A 16,297-nucleotide genomic window follows, 5' to 3' on the forward strand; every position below is an offset into this window, starting at 1 on the left:
TTTTCGAGATTAAGCATGCAAATTTGTAAGAAGTCCCTTCTCGTCAGGTATGGGGGGGGGGGATTAAAAATCAATTAGCCCGGGATGCCCCATGATCATGTTAAGACGGCCCTGCCTACAGAGCAAGGGGGGCTGATCGGTGAGCGACCAAAAGGGTGACCTAGAAAGAAATCGGACGATCGGTGAGTGACTAAAACTGTGTATAAGCTTGTGAATGATGAAAAGAGTTACCTAGAAAGCAACCGATCACTGATTTAGAGATACCCCTAAATCGGAGACCCCTGAATCAATAGACCCCCCCCCCTTAAATCTGGCAAAATGAAAGTGACCAAGAAAATGTGAAATCACGTTGAGTGACCACAAGAGTGCTTAAAGTAAATGACAGAGGCATATTTGCGGGAGAGGGCCTAAGCGGTCAATGTGCCGGGGCAGCAAATTTGAGGAATGAGTGGTGCAGAAAATTAGAGAATGGGGTAATAGGGCAGAAAACTCATAGATCCGCCTCGGGCCCTTACGATGAGATCTTTGGTGTTCCTCACGACAAATATTTTTTTTTATGGCCCCCCCCCCCTTCCTAGTACATTCATCATATAAAAAAAAACCAAAACAACTGCAAGATTTGTTCCAGTCTGGGGGCCCCCCCTCCCCCAAATTCTTAAGAAAATCTTGCATTACGTCCAGAGCTGCATTACCCAGGGGCTCTATCGTGTGCCTCAAAACAGACTTACAATCTGGAACCTAATTAGCTTGCCGGGGAAGGTAGTCCCTTCAAGCTTGGGGGGGGGGGCATTACTAATTCCGGGCCCAGTCATTAATTCAAATTAGCCACCAGTAGGTGAGCTTGAGGGGGCCCTTATTGAACCTGCGGTCTCGTCAGTAATTCAAATTAGCCTACAGTAGGTGAGAAAACATCGATTTTCAAAATATAAAATAAACTTCTTTTCCAAAAATCCCATTCAAAATTTTTCATGTTTTCTTGCCATTAAAAACTAAATAATCTTGGTAATTATAATAATTATCTGATTAGATAATCTTAATTATTCTAAAAAATTAAAAAATTGATATATTTCTCAAATATTAAATTTCATTACGTTTTGAAAATTCAATATGATCAATGAAAAATTTCGGTTTATTAATATATTTTTCATGGTCCCGATACGAATTCATTTCCTGGCGCTAAATTCACCAAGTTGGCGACCTAGTACTCTTTTCTAGATTTTTCTCCTCTTTTCCGATTACATCATGACGGTGTTACCGTGGCAACGGCGATACACGTTTCTGAGAGAGAGCATAAACTACCAAGTTTAGGCTACTTATCGCTTTATTGGCAGCACATTTTGAAAGCATCCAGTATATTTTCAAAGGAAAACTTTAAAATCGAATATAAAAAAACCGTGAATATATTTTTAGAAAAAATAGAAATACATTATCACGGGGGGACCTAATTGCCCCCCCTCCCCCTCGATCAATTCATACTAATCGAAAATATTGTCTATTCATATTAATAAAAATTATCAATATTAAGAGACGCCCTACACAGGGTTGTGAGGGGGGGGGGGTTTAAAAGTTAAATGATTTTTGTGACAATAAAAAGAAGGCGGGGCTTCAACCAGGGTCTGTTCCCTCGTAAGTTAGGGCCCTCAGCAAAAATGAATTTTCGGGGCCCCATAGAAGAAATGTGTTTTTGATGCTAAGACCCTTGGGAGGGGCCCCATGCCTTATTATATTAGTGAAGGCAGCCGACTTTAGGACCCTGAAAATTTCTGAGCCCTACAGTACATGCCTCGTTTAGCCCTCGCAAGGAACGAGCCCCTGGCATCAAAGACCTATAGTTAGACGGCAAATGTGTATTGTTGAAATTTTGTGGTAAAAATAACAGTGGGGCCTTCGGGCAAACGCTTTACTTGCCGGAATGGAAAAATTTGACACTGTCCAGTTTATTTTGTCTGCACTGGGCCCCACCTGTTGTGCGCAGCCCTGATCCTGCAGGCACCGCCCCCCCCCTCCCCAAGTTGACGGATCTCCATCCTTGGATAGGGCCTGTTTCTGTCGCATGGGTAAACGCGGCACGTGCCCTCAGGGTCCACAAAACTTTCAGGACCCCTCGAATGGACTGCCTTTTGTGTTATTCGCTTCTTTAAATCTAGCATTTGAATGCATATTATCCTTTAGGCATCCGAAAACAGGGGTACCCCCCCCCCTCCTCTGCCTCAAAAAGCACTACATATATATAAGGGGCCCCCAAAAATTTTGGACACTATAAATTCACTAACGGTCGGCCCTTTCCCCTGTCCCGAGGAGGACGAGGTGGGGGTCCCACTGGATATCCCAGACTAGAGGCCCTGCTCCTGGATGGGAAGACACGGCCTCGAACACACGAAATACGAATTTATTTTATTTTCTGTGTGTCAAATTTCACTCACCATCAATTTCTGAACAGGAATATTGGGCAGTGCCGTCTTAACTCATGGGGGCTCACCCGGTGACGGGCCCGAGGACCTCACAAAAATGAGATCCGATTGAAATTTTCGAGAATTCGCTAGGTAGGGCCTCAGAAAAATCACTTGGCCTCGGGGGCCAAGGGATTCGGCAGTAAATTGTCCCTAGACGATTTGCCGGGGCTATTGTCGGCGAATTGAATTGAATTGGCCTCGGGGGCCCACAATGCTCTTGAGACGGGCCATATTTTCATGGTCCAAAAATATTGACTGCTCTTTAAGGAATAATAGACCTCCACCCTAACGGACACTACATATAAGGGGAGGCCGAGTTTTTTAGAAACAGGCCCTGATCCTGGCGACCAGGAAATGCTCAAATTATTTCTCAGTATTTTGACCCTACAACGCACGCGCTCCCAAAAAGGACGGATTCTTGAGAAATTTTAATCTACCCCCCCCCCCCCCCGTCAAAAACCTCAGCCTAGAACCCCCTAGAAATGCCCCCCCAAGCAATAGAGGGCACCCCAGGCTGGAATCTTCGCTTCACCAGACTTCTCAATAGTAAATTTATAAAGTGAAAAAAAAAAATGATGAGAATCGTCCCAGACCTCCAGGTTGGAGCCCACCCTTGTGTGGGGGATCATGACCAGGGCAGACCTCAACTAGCTTGGTCAGCCGGGGCAAGCACGCATTTCGGCTCCCCCTTTTATTGAGGGAGAAGTTGAAGGGTGAAATTTGCGCCCCTCTGGCCCGGGACACCGGATATGCCTGGTTCTCCCCCTCCCCTAGTTGTGGCCCTGGACACCGGCCCCACATGGAGGGAACAGACAGGAGCCCGGCCTCTGCAATGCACGAAATAAATACCCATTTTACTTTTCGTCGAAATAATACAACCATAAATTTCACTTGAATTTTGAAATTGAAAAAAAATTAAAATTTATTATTATTTTTAAAATATTGTTTCAATTAATTTGTATAAAGAAAATCGCATTATAAAAGATAAATCTACGTCAAAATAGTTGAAGTTTGGCGAACTAAGTTGGTCAGCCAAAATCGCCAAATAAAGTTTGAAGGAATAGCAACCCTATTGTTCTAGATTATTCTGGAAGAGAGGAATTTTGTTTATATAGCGCTCGCAGACGACACGAGATCACAACTCAGTCCCTCGCATTAGCATTCGAGTCTTGCATCAGACGAGTAGCTGTTGCTCTCTCTTTTGCTGTCGGAAGTTTCGGTTCGTGATTTAGTATTATCATTACTATCGTAACAATTCGAACTAATGTCTCTCTCTCGCTTGGTCCCATCTCTGCTGGCCGGTGACTGGTGGGATTCGTTTGATTATCCATCTCGTATACTCGACCAGCATTTCGCTAGTGGGCTCCACGACTGCGACCTGCACGCGCCGACCCTCGTCCGAGGCTACCTAGTCAGGCCCAGGACCCAAGCCAACCTGTCGTCGTCCGGCGAATCCGAGGTCGTCAACGACAAGGGCTCCTTCCAGGTCAAGCTCAACGTCAGCCAGTTCCAGCCGGACGAACTCGACGTCAAGATGGTCGACAACTGCGTCGTCATCCACGGCAAGCACGAGGAGAAGTCCGACGAGCACGGGTTCGTGTCCAGGGAGTTCACCAGGAAGTACGTGCTGCCGAACGGGGTCGAACCCGAGACCGTGAAGTCCTCTCTGAGCCAGGACGGCGTCCTCACCATCTCGGCTCCGAAAAAGATGATCGAGCAGAAGAAGCCCAACGAACGTGTTGTTCCCATCAACATGGTGTGATGATGACTGTGCTAAGAACTTTGCTAATTGATGTTTGTTCACTCGAAGACTTTTTGAACTGTTTATTATCTCCTTGAAGTGATGGTGTTACTAATTGTGGACGTTTTTTTACGTTACGGTGTAATTAATGTGAAGTTCACTTGGTTCTAGTGTCGTGAAATGTGATTTCAGTTTGTTAACATCCAGTCATATTCGTTCAGTGTTGTTTCTGATAGTTGTTTACAAAGTTGTAATAAAAAGTAAACTTTCGTAAGTATTCAAATTTTGTAGTTTTTTATTCTCTGTGTGTAATTTGTACATTGTGTTGAGATTTGCACAAAAAATATGGGAGTAGAGAAGATTCTATTCTGTGCTAAAATGCATTCAAATGGGGTATATATTGACCATAGTATTTGAAGTTATACTCTTACCATGGATGTTGAAAAGGGGGGAAATGGGTGTTTCGAATTGAAGATATGTTTTCATTGTATTGAGACAAAATCTGCTTACAAAATATCAGATATCGAGAATATTGAACGAATACGCAATGATTGAATTTAAATATAAATATTTAGTAATAACGTAATTATGGTGTGACTGTTGGTAATTATGAGTAAGCAATACTGAGTAGACTAACTTGGTTCATGTTAGTCATGCTTGACTAATTTGAAATTGCACATTGAATCGTAACTCATTATATAAACAAAGTTTGAATTAATACGGAGTATTTAATATTACGTAAGTTAAAGATTTAAGGTTGAGTATTCACTCGTGTGATGAATATTCAGTGATTCATTTTGCATAATGCAAGGGGATCTCCCTTCTCCAAAGGAAAAGCTGACTCGTATAATTTAAGTGTAAAAAAATGAATTGACATAATGTCCCCAGTCTATCTCGGTCTATAATATGATGCAAATGATAAAGTTTATTTGAGAGATGGGTTGCCTGTAGTCAACTTATACATAGTTATAGATAAGTTCAACTTCTACATAGACTACACACACACAGATGTATAAGTTGACCTTGCAACTCTATAAGTGAAAAAGCCCTGAAACAGAATATATTAAAATCTGTTACGTATATTGCTGAACAATTGGTTACCTCGGCACAGCTAGAAAAATTTCAAGAAAAGTGTAGAGGACCATATTATATATATAATATTGTGGGGATTTTTACAGCAGAAAATTTCGACTCTGAGCCGAGGGTCGTTGTACAACAATGCAAAACATTTTGTTTTGGGGAGGGGGTATGAAGTGTGTTTAGAATCTTTCTAAGTAAGAATGAGTGTTCATGTAATTGTGACTATATACATAAAACAGACAAAAAGAAAATGTACATGGTATCTTGAGGTTTAAGTTCTGCACCATTATCCACACATTAAATGATTTTATTTTGGAAAGGAGAAAAAGATCAAATTTATATATTTTGCGAAAATTTCAAAGTGAGTGGCCTGAGAGTTATACAACCATTTCATGGGTGAAACCCCATCCTTTAAATGAAAGAACACCTTGTTAAAACTTGTTGCTTGTCTAAGGAAATTTCATTTTTTCCCCATTTGAGAGTTCATTCCTTGGAGTTGTAAAAAAAAAGTAATTAATGCATCGTTGATTGCTTGGATGTGTTTCAAAGAATTATGAAAATATAAAGTTGCTTATTGGTGTCACGTTAGGTACATTGAAATATGTGAGTGGTTTTGATACTAATCAGTTCTAGAGCACTGTTAATTTTTTTTCATTTAGATTTCAAATTTTTTTGAAGGGAAAAACAATTTCTTCACGTTTTTATTTATATATATATGCATGTAAACATTTTATTCATAACTGAACGTTTGACAATAACTCATCAAGTTTTAAGACATTGATGATCAAGTATCATTCTAGGTCAGGGGTCTGAAACAATTAATTACCAATTTTGATCAGTTCTGGAATCACTATTTTCATAAACTCTGGAGGAGTTTCTAATTTATAAGCTGATTATATATGGTTAATTTTTTGACTTGAAATCACTTTAAATGTTTTTGTCATTTCAAACGTTTCCTTTATTTTCAATACATCTTGAAATTAAAATTACTCAATACATTTCTTTCGATTATTAATTATGCAGTTATCAATTTATTAATCGTTAAATATGATTTCCAATGCAAGTTATGAAATTAATTCTCTAATTTCAGAATCGGTGAAAAAAACTGAAATCATTTTTGTCGCACCACGGTCATTTTCTGCACACGAGGGCTAATTAGAGACGGGGACCTACAATTTATTGCCGATTCCGAACGGCAGGCGTGTTTTTTATACTAATCGACGGGTTGGTGCTCTAACCCCTCGATAGGGAACTCCCTGCGGTGATGTAGCCGTTTCTGTTGTACCCGCATGGGTGGGTATCCTATGGGTTCGCTTGAGTTGGGGGGCGATAAGAGAAAAATTTCTCTGAAGAAGGGGGCGATGGAACAAAAAGTTTGGGGAACTATGCTCTAGATGCATAGGGACTCGTGGGCTGCTCCCCTACTGAAACTAATAAAATATACGACGATGTCGCTCTCTACTTGTTAATGCAAGATACACTATATAAAAAAACTGGGTGTGAAGATTTTTTTTTTTTTTTAGATGATTTTTTAAGGAAACACAACATCCAGTTTCCTGTATATCATGTATTAACAAGTGGAGAGCGACGTCGTGCCATATATATACAGTCGAATCCCGTCATAACGAACTCCAAGAGACCGGAGAAATCACTTCGTTAAAACGAAATTTAGTTATAAAGGAATTCCAAATTTTTGCATTGGTACTATTTAAACTTATCTGGGGGATTATAAGAAAAGGGTTCGCTAAAACGACATTTACACTATAATGGTATTCGTTAAAACAGAATTTGACTATATAGCCAGGGCTGCAAGTAGATACTTTGTCACGGTGACTTAGTGGTGAGAGCACTCGTCCGGTACCTGGGTTTGACTCCCGGCAGAGATGAGTTTTTTTCCCCTTCCTTAAAAAATTAACATCTCGTAAAATAATATCTTCACAACATCCAGTTTTCTGTATATATATATCTTGCATATAATATAAAAATATATATTTAGAAAAATTGAAGAGCAAGAAAAAGCTTTTTATGCTGTTTAAACCAGTCTTTGTTAAATGCTTAAGTTTAACTGAAAATTTCTCTGGTAAGAAAAGTCCCTGTGCTTCCACCACATAGACTAAACATATAATATATTATTATTATTCTAACTCTGTGTTCCACCACTTCCCAAAGGCCAGGCTCGTCTCTCAAAAAAATTTAGATATATAATTCATGCCAAGATGATTTATAGCATTTTTTCTGATACGCGATCATATTTTACCCACCTTTTTTTCCCCCCGAACAAAAATGTCATGCATCCAAAATCATTTTCGAATAACAAGTTCCCTTGATATAATTATAATGGACGGCTATTTCACGATGACCAATTTCCAATCATGACACATCAACACAACAGAAACCCAAGCTTCATTAAATGAACAAGAAATTAAAATGTTCTAGCCGATTTATTTATTAATAATTATTTAGATAAATCCACGAACATTTTGATTCGCCATTCACTCATGATTATAATATCATATTATTACACTTCCGTTTCAAACCTAATTATTTGAGAATCGGCTAATTATATATTTTTGTTTCTTTGCTTGTTATGTTGCATTTGAAACTGGACGAAGTTCAGGGTTTTATACACGGGCCGCACTATTCATTCAGGGCCGTAGCCAGAAATTAATTTTGATGGAGACAACTAGCATTTCGGGGGACGGGGAACGAGTAATAAATTTAACCATGTATATTACATGGTTATATATGTCAGTCATTTTCTAACATTTCCGGGGGGGACCTCGCTACGGCCTTGTACGTTCACGAGTTCACAATTTTGAATTCCGTGCCTGGATAGGCTCTTGCACGACAATCGGCACAACACGCTCGTTCTTGGATGGTTCCGGGAGCAGCGCCTTCAGTGGAGCTTCGATCGTCAACACACCGTTGGCACTCAACGAACAACTGACGGTGCCGGGTTCGACTCCCTCGGGTAGCGCGAAACGTCGAAGGAACTTCCTGGACACGAAGCCGTGTTCGTCCGTCTTTTCCTCGTGCTTCCCGTGGATAACCACGGCGCGATCGCCGTCGATCACTTTCACGTCCACTTCGTTCGGCTTGAATTGCTTGACGTTCAGCATCACCTTGAATTTGTCGGCGGACTCTGAATTCCACGGAGAAGGTTCCAGGATGAAGATTGTTCTGGGGCGTAGGGGGTGACCATCGTTCGTAAAGGGACACACGAAGTCTCTCTCGAAAAGACCGGTGCCGAAATTCTGATCCAGCATTCGCGATGGGTAGTACCACCAGTCAGCCCCACCTCGGAAAAACGAGGGCATTAACGAGCGAGAAAATGGCATGCCCGAAAATCTCGTATATTAATTAAATATAACAAAAATTATATTCTTAATATGGATACGCTTCGAAGTCGAGACGTCAGATGGAGAAATTCGCCAGCTCTTCCTCGCAATGTTTACTAACACGACCTCTACGACCGGGTACATAAATAGATTGATTACACGTGGAAGAGGAAAAGCCTAGAATTTTCGAGTCACGCCCACGAATGACGCCGCTCTTCAACGTCACACGTTGTACCCCCTCTTCCACTTTTGGCAACTTATCGCCAACACAAGGAAATTTCCGGAAAATTCACCTGAAATTTTTTCCTAAAAAAAATATAGAATAGAATTCTCCGGGAAAAAAAAATTCCCTGAAATTCTATTATGATTGTTTTTAAAAACAAAATCATACAAATAGCCTGACGTCATGGCCTCCACAGCAGTCTCATCCAGAGCTGCAACCAAGGGCGTAGCGAGGGGGGAGGGACTTCTGGGTCTGCCCCCCCCCCCGAAATGTGAGAAAATGACCAGAAAAGGGAAAAAGATGGACAAATGTATTTTCTACCACTTTGCCTTCCCCCCCCCCCCACCTCCGAACGAAATTTCTGGCTACGCCCCTGGCTGCAACTATGGGGGCCGGATTGGCTGGACCAGAGAGGGGGGAGAGTGTGCTAATTTCACCCTTCAACCTCTCCTTCAGCATTACGAAGGGGACGACAAAATTAGTGCTTGTGTCGGCTGACCAAGCATCTACAGTAGTTGCGGCCCAGATCTTAACGCATTGTTCCACCCGGGCACGGCCCGATGGCTTCAAGAGAATAGGGGCACTCACAAAAATGAGATATAGTTGAAATTTTCGAGGAGTATGCATGTAAATTTAGAGAGTGAAATTATGTGAATGACCGAAAGAGTGATCATGTACATGAGCATGTACAAGCTCGTGAATAGCCGAAACAGTGATCTAGAGTGTGTGTGCAAACATGTGAAAGGCCAAAAGAATGACCTAATGACCCGCAGAGTGAGGGACCGGGTCAGTGAGTGACCAAGCGTGCGTGCATGCATGGGAATGACTAAAAGAGTGCGTTCAAGCATGTGAATGACCAAAAGAGTGACCTAAAGCACGTGTAGAGATGTAAATGATCGAAAGAGTGACGCAGCAAAGAACCATGCTAGTGAGCAATCAAAAGAGTGATCTAGAGCGTGCGCAAGCATGTGAGTGACCAAAACATTGTGCAAGCATGTGAATGACTGACTTAGAGAGTGTATGAACATGGGAGTCACCAAAAGATTCACTTAGGGGTCATTCAAGTATTATGTCATCATCGATGGGGGAAGGGGGTTTTCCGATTTGCTGACTTTTGATGACAAGGGGGGGGGGGGGGTTTGGGTAATGCTTACGTCATCGACCACCCTTTATGAAAATATGAGTTAGGATTCAGAGGGGCAGATCTGATGACGAAATTTTGCTGACAAGAGGGGAGGGGGTCAAAAATGACTAAAAATTTGCTTACGCTATACTTGAACGGCCCCTATATAGGTGTGCTTGCAGGAGGGGGGGGGGCAAGCAGGTTGTATCACAGGGTGGCGATTTCAAGGAAAGAATAATAAAGAAACTTATAAGACTATATACTTTGTGTGGGAGGAGGATGACAAATTCGTGTTGTCCGCATTATGTAAAACCATACGCAAATTTTCCACAAAAACTCATTTTTCAGTTTTTAAAATACTAGGAAATTATATGGGTCTAACTGTATAAAAATTGTTGTTCTACCTGTACTAAAAATATTTTAATATAAAACTGCCGGCAGGCATTACACATGTGTGCTAATGTTTTTCACACACTAAAATGCTCTTTTCTCAAAAAACTAAAATTTTTTTTTTGTTAGATAAGGAACATTTTTTCACGAACACCACCCGTTCAAATGTCTTGAAACTTTGTGCGTCTCTCAACGCTATGGTGTTATATACTTTAATACGAGGATTTTTTATTAAAATTATTCAAAAAAATTTTCATATCACAAAATATGGGTAAATTTTGGAGATTTCTGAAAAAATCGCATGTTAAAATGAAAATTCAAGGGGAAAAAAGGAAAAAAACCAACAATTAAAATCTAAAAGCTTGTGTTAAAGTATATAACATCATAGTGGTGGGGAGGGGGGGGGGGATACAAAGTGGGACAAAAACTTTAACACAGACGCAGAAAATTTCATAGAATTTAAAAATTTTAAAATGTGGTTTTTGGAAAATTTGCGTGCACACCAACTCCCATAAATGCACCTCTGATCAGGGGTAAACAGGCGGGGAGAGTCCATGTCCTACCTCCCAACAGTGCCGTCTTAAGGCATGCGCCCACCCGGGCACGTCCCGGGAGCCTCAAGAAAAAAAGGGCCCCGCAAAAGTGAGATCTGGTTGAGATTTTTGATAATTTGCCTGGTAGGGCCTCAGAAAAATCATTTGGCCCGGGGGCCCATGATGCGCTTAAGACGGTCCTGCCTCTCAACGGTAATATTTAAAAAAAATTGTTAATATTTTTTGAAAAAAAAACGAAGAAAGATGCTAATTTTGGCATTCTAATGGGGCCCCCGAAAATGTCTGGGCTCTAGGCACGCATCATGTTTTTCTATACGAGAAACAGGCCCTGCTTGACATACGTAGTATTTTCTCATGTAGTGGGTTACATATAGTCCCATATGATGGGCAGAGCCGTCTTAAGAGCATAATGGGCCCCCAGCCTAATTGTTTTTTTTAGGCCGACCTGACTGGAAATTACTGCTTACAAATTTGCATGCTTGATCTCGAAAATCTTTGAGATCTCATTATCATGAGGCTCTCGAGTCATGGCCAGATGGGGGCCCATGCGTTAAGACGGCACTGCCGATGGGGCTTTTTTCCGCAAAAATAACACTAACCTCTACTCGAAAAGAGAGTGGAGCTCTTGTATACGCCAATGGGTCCTAGTACCATGGCCCCCAAGCCGGAATCTCTTGCGGGCCCTAGACTAGACTTTTCACGAGCCCCTCTATAATGAATTTATATAGTTTTCACGCTTAAAAAAATATATAGGCCTATATAACAGAAAAAAAAACACGCTATAACGGGGCATTCAAGTATTACGTAAGCAGATTTTCAGCCATTTTTGACCCCCTCCCTCTCCTCCCTTGTCAGCAGAACATTGACCCCCTCCTCCCCCCCCCCCCACCGTCAGCAAAATTTCTTCAGGGAGCTTAGAATATTTCATATCTTCAAAAAGAGTAGTTGATGACGTAAGAAACCGTCAAACCTCCCCCCCCCCCCCCCCCGATGCTGACGTAATACTTGGATGACCTATCTAAACGAAAAAAAAATAATGAGAATCGACCCGGGGCGACGCTTGTGGGACTCCTGCCTTGTAACATGTTCACTGACGATTAGTTAACCACACACAAATCGATTCTATTACCAAAGGAAAATATTTTATCAGAAAGAGAATTAACAAAAAAGTTCGAAATTCACAAAAAAAATCGAAAATGCCCGAGAAAAGCCGAAAATTCAAAATCATTAAAAAGTTATAATTTCTTCAAAATTAAATCAAAATCATATCACACTATATTGCGTTTGTTGGACATCCAGATCATGAGAGAAAAAATTTCTTTTGGCGACTTTCTTCTCCTCCAGCACGCCAAGAAAACCGTCTAGCAACCTTTTACGTGGGGAGAGGTTTTTTTTGTTGACGCTAATGACGCGAACATGCGAGAAAGTTCCGTGTCGTCTGCGGCATATTATAAATACGGCATCGACTGACCCTTCGCCATCAGAATTTAGCTTGACGTACTCGATTGACTTCAAAGAGTCGCGATAACTTAATCTTCGCCGTTGAATTCATCGGAATTTCTTTGCTAAGTCAGTTATTTGAGATATCCAAATGGCTCTGTCGAGATTCTTCGGCCGTGACTGGTGGGACACCTGGGACTACCCGAGCAGGATCTTCGACCAGCACTTCGGGATGGAGCTCCTGGACGACGACCTCTTGCCGCCGACCTGGTACCGGGGCTTCCTTCTCCGACCCAGGACTCAGGCCAGCATCTCGTCGTCTGGCCAGTCCGAGGTCGTCGCCGACAAGGACAAGTTCCAGGTCAGCCTGAACGTGAAGCACTTCAAGCCCGAGGAGATGGAGGTGAAGGTCGTCGACAACTACGTCGTGGTGCACGGGAAGCACGAGGAGAGGTCCGACGACGAGAACGGCTTCATATCCAGGGAGTTCACCCGGCGCTACATGTTGCCCCAGGACGTCGAGTCCGAGACCGTCAAGTCGTCGCTGTCGTCGGACGGGACGCTCGTCATCCAGGCGCCGAGGAAAGCCGTCGAACCACCGGCGGTCACCGAACGCGAGGTGCCGATAGCTTTGGAATCGAGCGGCGATCAACACAAATAATGACTGTCAGTGTGTGTGTACGAGACTGAACACGTGAACTGGACTGTCAAAATGTATTTTTGTACGAGACTGAATACGGACTGGACTAGTGTGAACAAATTTGTGAGTGTTAAATATTTCATTAGTATCCCGAGGATAATGTGATAAGCCGCTGTTCTTTATTTACAGTAAGTGATGATTATGTTTCCTAGTTACATGTTACGTTGCAACACCGTGATAGATTGGTATATCTAATAAATGTTTTTCGTACTTAATTTAATGGTGTTAAATTTAGTTGAATATTTAGACTTGTTTCGAAACACATTAAATCGGGGGGGGGGGGGGGGGGGAGTCCTTCAACGCAAAATGGACCGTGGGCCACATTTGACCCTCGGAGCCTTTTGTCGTGGCCCGCCGATCACTTTTGGAGAATGGTTGAAAACATTAAAAAACGATGAATTTTCTAGAATTGGTGAATTTTTTTTTAAAATTTCTTTACTGGAAGGAAATAATTTCAGGAGTGATAATTTTTTTTTGTATTACATATAAATCGGTAAGAGAGGCGATAGAAATTTATTTTACAATCAATAAAAGAATAATTGCATAATTAAAAGAAATGGTGTCGAGATATTATTGCGTAGATAAATAATCAAAATTCTTTCATTTTAATTCCTCAAAATAAATTAATGTTTCTTCAATCGATAATAAACTTTTCAGATTTAGTAGAAAAAAAAGTATGTAAAAACTATCGAAATTGGGTTTTTTTTTTTTTTGTCAATAAATGCAAAACTCGGAAGGTGGGGGGGGCCCGCATTGGCTCCTATTAAGATGTTACTAAATTACATAAGTTGGTGGTCCGTGGGAAGTTTAAATTTGGCCTGCTGTGTCTGAATGTTTTGAAGGCCCCTGGGTTAAATGACGCGTTTGAGTTGGGGGGGATTCATATGAATGTTTTGATGAAAGTTAAAGAACATTTTTGAAAACTAAGACCTGAGTTTATTATAGCATTGACGAGAAATACGTGGAATTGAATTTGATGCTTTTACACGGCTTCAAAAGTATGTGGCAAGGTATTACTCGTACAGCGACGTGAATATGATGGTTTGTAAACAGCACGTCCATAGATTCACAACGCACGCATCTTGCGGCTCTCGTAAAACATGATCATGACCTCGAAAGCGGTAGTTCATATTCACAGCTATGTGAGTGGCGGGTTAAGAGCATCTCTTTGGGAGAAGGCCCTCGTGCGAAGTTATTATTTCTGATGCCACACACCTCTCCGGCTAGATAGGTCCATATATTTGCATGTTCGCTTTTGACATTTTTAAATTATATCTCATTCACTCGAGGCCCTTTTCCCTTAAGGTCTCCCACGCATTTTACAAATAGGTGTTCAAGAATATTTAACGAAAGCCACAGAATCCCCTAGAACGGGTTCTCAAACTTCTGTGGTCCACACGTTGTTCTAATAAGACGAATACCTGTGCTGCCGTCCACTGCGCTAACCCACTTAGCGCTCTTATTCCTGTGAATACTTTGGGCCAGGGACCTTTTTTTAGTTTAAGATCAGCGGTTCCCTATTAAGGATGTCCGAACCCCCCAGGGTCCATAATTATAAAAAAGTTGCAAAAATAAATAATACAGTCGATGCCCGATATAACGACCCCTTTCGGTCCGTCACAAACGGACGTTTATTGGCGGCTAGTTACATCTAAAATAAAACGGTAGTCGTTCTATGAAACATTTGGGACTTATCCTACCAGCCATTGTAATGGAATGGTTGACTGTATAAATAACTTAAAATTTCAATTGAAATAACGTGCAAAAACACCGCTATCCAGGCAGGGCCGTCTTAAGAGCAGGCCCAAGGCAAGGTGATTTGTTTGAGGTCCTACTACGCAAATTTACATGCATACTTCTCGAAAATTTTAACTATATTTCACTTTTGTGAGGTCCCTCTTTTCTTGAGGGCCCCGGGCCGTGCCCGGGTGATCCCATGCGTTAAGACGGCACTGTATCCAGGGTGTTCGCTATCGGGGAGGAAAGTACATTAAAGCCCTATTCTCTCTCTACTGGATCGAGGATCACAAGTGTCCTTTAGCGGGAGTTTTCCGTTAACAAGGAGTGTCCGTTAGGAGAAGTTATACTGTATTGTCTTTATACCCTCAAATGCAATCGCTTATAGCGAATCAATTTTTCGGTCACAACAATTGAAATTTTGTCACAACATTTAATAATTCAACGTGCCGCAAAGTTTGATATTTTCTTTTATTTTCTGGAATTCATTTGTTTCTTTGCAGAAAATATGGGATGCGTTCCACTCGGTGCTGTGTCATTGGTTGAGAGAATATTACACAGAAGAGATCAAACAATCGTGGTTCTTGTTATTCCAAACTGTGTCCAGGGAAATTGTTGCTGGAATCGACGAGTACAGAAACAGTTGCAAACTGAAGAAATAATCATTTGGATTTTTTTTGTTTGCTGCTTCCAATTTACAATAAAAAAAATATATTTTTCCGAATGTGACAAATGTGATTTCGTTTATATTTAACATATTGCACAAAATTATGTTGCACAAAAATAATTAACATGCTACAAAATGCTGTAAAAAAACAGAAATGATACGGGTGCTTTATACAGGGTGTCCTGTAAGTGTTAATGCGGGTTTTATCTCACGAACCCTCTACCAGTTTTGAGAGTGAGAATAGAGTGTCACAAAATGAAAAATAGAAATTTTTATACTATCCTCTAACTTACAATTAGGAAGTTGCTGCCCAGTCTTTCCTGAGCCGAACAGAAAAAAAAAATATCCATGTTTCTAAGTGTAATTGAAAAAAGATATTGGAAAAAATAAACTAAAATTGGAGAAAAGTTATGAAAGATCAGCAAAAACTAACGGAAAACGGTCTTTTCCTTCATTTATGCTGTCCTTTCCTAAATTTTTTCTCAGATTTTTTAATTCGAATATCTCAACGAATATTGCACTTGGAATTTTTTGTTGTTGTTTACTTTAGGAGAGACAGGGAAACAACTTTCTAATTGGGAGTTAGAGGAGGGGGAGGGCTATAATTATTCTTATTTTGTGACACGCTGTATTTTTACTCTCAAAATTCGTACAGGATAATTTTTGAATTTTTTAAATTGAAACTATATCTCTACGACGGACGATTGATGAGGCAAAGACCGCATTAGCACTTATACGACGCCTTGTGTATGCCAGGGCTCTTCCAGTGGTTAACGCCCCCTGGGGGTGATAGAATGTTCCAGGCGGTGAGGTAGAAGCTACGGGTATAACATAGGATCCTATGGGTTAGA

The 16,297-nt window shown here is 41.1% G+C and overlaps 2 protein-coding genes and 1 pseudogene across 3 annotated transcripts; 2 read left to right on the plus strand and 1 right to left on the minus strand.

The window, feature by feature from the left end:
• The first annotated feature begins 3,584 nt into the window (after nt 1-3,584).
• On the plus strand, nt 3,585-4,471 carry LOC149082220 (protein lethal(2)essential for life-like). The gene has a single exon (XM_089235731.1). The coding sequence runs from the start codon at nt 3,718-3,720 to the stop codon at nt 4,213-4,215; it is 498 nt and encodes a 165-aa protein (XP_089091857.1). The 5' UTR covers nt 3,585-3,717; the 3' UTR covers nt 4,216-4,471.
• Nucleotides 4,472-7,715: 3,244 nt separating this feature from the next.
• Nucleotides 7,716-8,742, minus strand: LOC149082221 (alpha-crystallin A chain pseudogene; annotated as a pseudogene). The gene has a single exon (XR_016193299.1). The product of XR_016193299.1 is annotated as an alpha-crystallin A chain pseudogene (transcript).
• A 3,566-nt stretch (nt 8,743-12,308) lies between these two features.
• On the plus strand, nt 12,309-15,497 carry LOC149082222 (alpha-crystallin A chain-like). Its single transcript, XM_089235730.1, has 2 exons — nt 12,309-13,170; nt 15,283-15,497. Exon 1 carries the CDS (start codon nt 12,494-12,496, stop codon nt 13,001-13,003), a length of 510 nt encoding a protein of 169 aa, XP_089091856.1. The 5' UTR covers nt 12,309-12,493; the 3' UTR covers nt 13,004-13,170; nt 15,283-15,497.
• The last annotated feature ends 800 nt before the right edge of the window (nt 15,498-16,297 follow it).

This window comes from Pholcus phalangioides, unplaced genomic scaffold (genome assembly GCF_987345545.1).
Source record: "Pholcus phalangioides strain wild (caught in Gottingen) unplaced genomic scaffold, Ppha-v1.0 ptg000009l_1, whole genome shotgun sequence".
NCBI lineage: Eukaryota > Metazoa > Arthropoda > Arachnida > Araneae > Pholcidae > Pholcus > Pholcus phalangioides.

Coding starts and splice junctions, on each gene's coding strand:
- LOC149082222 (XM_089235730.1), top strand. CDS start 12,494: ATGGCTCTGTCGAGATTCTTCGGCCGTGACTGGTGGGACACCTGGGAC.
- LOC149082220 (XM_089235731.1), top strand. CDS start 3,718: ATGTCTCTCTCTCGCTTGGTCCCATCTCTGCTGGCCGGTGACTGGTGG.